The 3647-nt window shown below is 39.3% G+C and overlaps 1 protein-coding gene across 1 annotated transcript in view; it reads right to left on the minus strand.

The window, feature by feature from the left end:
- Positions 1 to 3647, minus strand: part of HOMER1 (homer scaffolding protein 1) — a 192469-nt gene that overhangs the window by 21882 nt on the left and 166940 nt on the right. The window contains exon 7 of the mRNA XM_019517739.1: positions 1330 to 1440. Coding sequence (XP_019373284.1) covers positions 1330 to 1440 — 111 coding nt within the window. The remainder of the gene's footprint in view (positions 1 to 1329; positions 1441 to 3647) is intronic.

The raw sequence follows: 3647 nt of genomic DNA on the forward strand, positions 1-3647 counted from the left end.
TCTGCTCAGGCCCCTTCCAACCCTAGAAACTATGAAACTATAATTCAGAAACCTCTGCATGGGAATGTACTGTGCTGCAGACATAACCTGAGAGGAGTAACAACAGCATAGAGTTACAATAGTAAGGAATTGAAAGACAATAAGCTAAAAAATTACACACACATCCATGTTTCAGCCAATCTTTAACTCATGCAGCTGGGGAAGGGGTGTGTGTGTGGGGGGGGGAGAGGGTGTGGCTAGGAAGAAATTTCCATTTGGGTAGGCTATTTCACAAATGCAATTTTCAGGGTTTCCTACATTTTCTTCTTCAGCATTTGTAAATAGCCACTGCTGGAACAGATGGACCAGTGCTCTGATCTAGCATGTCAATGTCTGTTGCGCTTATTTGCTTCTATTCTTTGTAATGGTGAAACCACCAAGGCTTCCCTCCCCCTTCAACTTCCAAGCTACCTCTCTTATTATTATTATTATTATTATTATTATTATTATTATTATCATTCTGCTAGACAGTTCAACATCATTCTGCTCAAACATACAAAAGGCACAATATCCTGAAAGCTCATGTAATATCCAGCTATATAGTTGGTCCAAAAAAAGATAACACAAAAAATCTTGCTTTTCATACATTTCCTGGACCCTTACAGCTACAATATCACTCCAACACTACCACAGTCATTTTGGAGGGTAGAGGTGCTATCCCTGAAAGGCCTGAACTCATGGATGTTCTTTAACTCCTGTGCCTTCTTGCTTTTGGCTCAGAACCTGGCTGAAGGCACATTAAGCAGAACCAGGTAGGGGATAAAATGTACCTCTAAGAAAACGACAGGACTTTCAGGGCTCATAAATAAGCAATATAAACTAATTTTAAAACAGAGGTATATTTTAAATTTCTTTCCATGAATCTCGCTTCTCTGAAAAGGGAATGCATTACTTTCAGCTGTGTTTTAAAATAAATACTTTTACAGACGTCAGTTGCCTACAGTTGGAATTTGAAGTGTTTTGCTTGGACTGCTGCTGTGAAGAAATTATGTATGTGCCTCAGTGCATGATTTCTTTAGCAAGAAGAGATAGTTGAGGAGATGGAACAGAACTAACAGTAGATTTTTGGCTTAGATACACCAGATCCAAACAAGAGTTGTGATAGTTAATATATGAGAGAAAATATTAGTTTCAAATAGGCAAAAAAAAAAAGAATTCTTTTTATTTTATTCCACATGCAGGAATGAAAAGCGTGCTCACGAGAGCTTTAAAATTTAACAATAAAAACTTTTATAAAACACGTATTTTTTTAACCCAGTTTCCTTGCTATGAATAAAGTTTGGTATATACCTCTTCTTTTTTCTTCAGTGTTGACTCTAATTCCTGTATTGTCTGGTTTAATTCTGTTTTGTGTGTGTGAACTGCATTCGCTTGACTACTCACACACTCCAGTTCAGTCACCTATGGAGAAAAATATCAACAATAGACAAAGAATGAACCGACAATGGAATTTCAAGGTACTATGGCCTCTTTGCATTACCACTTATATCTGAAGTGTACATCTGCTGAAACATGCTTCTTGAGTCTGAACAATAATTTTCACCTAAACCAATTTAAATTTTATTTGTGAAAATTAGTACAAAATTCTTTACCCTATAGTTATGCATAGTATTTGCCTCACCTGAAATATTATTTTTTGTTGACATTTCTGTGAGAGTTAAAGATACTATAGTATGAAAAAAGCCATTTGTACATAGAAATGTATTTGCTTTGAAAATGTTTATGGAAGAAGCAGCACTACCTTTCTCTAGAGGTGGTTAGAAGACTGATCACAAATTTGTCTAATCTAATCTATCCTTCTAAAGTTCTTAATCCTGTACCATGCTAACCAACTAAGCCACAATGTACACCTTGTGAACCATTAACTTTTCTCAACCTCAATTTCTGAATCGCATAGAAAGTTTAATACTACATACTTACCTACTCACACATGGCTAACAACATCTGAACTTCTTTATATTTTCAGACTTCCCCTATTGGTCACAAAGCCAGTGGCTACACACACTGTCCTATACAGTTCTCTTGATTACTCCTTCCATTTGTCCTTGGATAAAACACATTGTGATGGCATATACACATTTTTACTTGAAGAGATGTTAGCTTGCCTTTTATTCAGAGACAAATGATGCCTGAGAGAACAATGGGCCATATTTTGTACACCTATGAATTACAATCTGCACTGTTATAAACTACATAAAAATGTCAATGTTCATAAAACTTTCAGACCACTGATGGAGTGACTATGAGGTTTTTTTCTCACAATGCTGCCAGATTATTAATAAATAACATTAAAATATTCCTGCACAAAGCCTGAAAACACAATTTTCTAGATGAGCTATTTCCACCCTAAATCTAAAAGTACAGTATCCTTTAATGACCATAATTACTACTTTTTTACTTAAATACAAATGCATGTGCTCCATAACTATGACGCATTTCACAAAAAAGGGCCAGATTTTCAGTTGATTTCGATCCGTGTACATTTACTGAAGCCAATGGAGTGGCATCTCTTTGTAGTAGCTGTAAATTTTGTGTAAAAGTTTTTTGAAGCAATACACGTGATGTGGGTTACCAAAATATAAAGACAAAAATGCTTTCCCCTCTATGAAATTCTCTTGTATGGATGACCCTTTACGAAGACTGAGTACACTCTAGGGCTGCATCCAGATGTGCATGGATGTTTTGTTCCCTAGAAACTAGTGGCAGTGTACCGTATGCCACCACTAGTTGTCCCTGCGGAACACCTGTGGCACACATGTGATAGCACATAGCAAGTTACCCCAGGAGAGGTAGGGGAGGCTGGGGCCAGCAGCCTTACTTGGAGTTTTGGGGGCCTCCCACAGCTGCAGCAGTGGCAATCCTGCTATGCAGAGCCTGGCTGGCAGTGGAGTGTAGCTCCGGCCAGTCAGGCTCCGGCTTTGGGCAGTGCATGCTACTGTCACGTGCGCAACTCTGTTTTTTTTCTCCATAGGTTTTTTTGACCCCTGAATATCCAGGAGTCAAAAAAACCCTCTGCACTACTCCCCTGAAGCACAGAGAACAACAGAACATGCAGTATGTGGTGCCTCAGATGTGTCTGTGGCACTACATACCATATGGCTGCACTTATCTGGACGTGGCCTAGGAAGGCAAGAATTAGAAACAGTGGCTGTCAGCAATGTCAGAGGCAAAGGCAGGTGATAACTTGCCCCTTCTTGCTCCCTGGAGTCAGGATTCTGGGATAAAGTGGCCTAGCAGTGGACTCTGGAGTAGCACCTTTACAGTCTCAAGAGCTGTAGTTATATCAACTATCCCAGATTATAAACTGCTTTTTCAGGTTTAAAAACTTGTCTGCTGGTCAAGGGGAATAAGGAAAAGTAGGGTAATCAAAGATTAAAGTAAAAGGAAACAGGGAAGGAGGACAAGTACACTTTTCTCTCCAAAAACAATGGGAGAGCAGTAACCTCCATGACAAGCACAGGTGACTTCTAAAGGAAATGTATGATTATGTAGGCTTCAAATGGGTGTTCATTTCTAGCAGTGAAAATTTCTGAGAAATTTGCTTTGGGAAGAGGCAGGGAACAGTGGCTGTTGCTCCTCTCCTCTCCTCCCCCCCCCCCCCCCCCCCC

Source organism: Gavialis gangeticus, unplaced genomic scaffold, assembly GCF_001723915.1.
Source record: "Gavialis gangeticus isolate Ggan-Ray unplaced genomic scaffold, GavGan_comp1, whole genome shotgun sequence".
NCBI lineage: Eukaryota > Metazoa > Chordata > Crocodylia > Gavialidae > Gavialis > Gavialis gangeticus.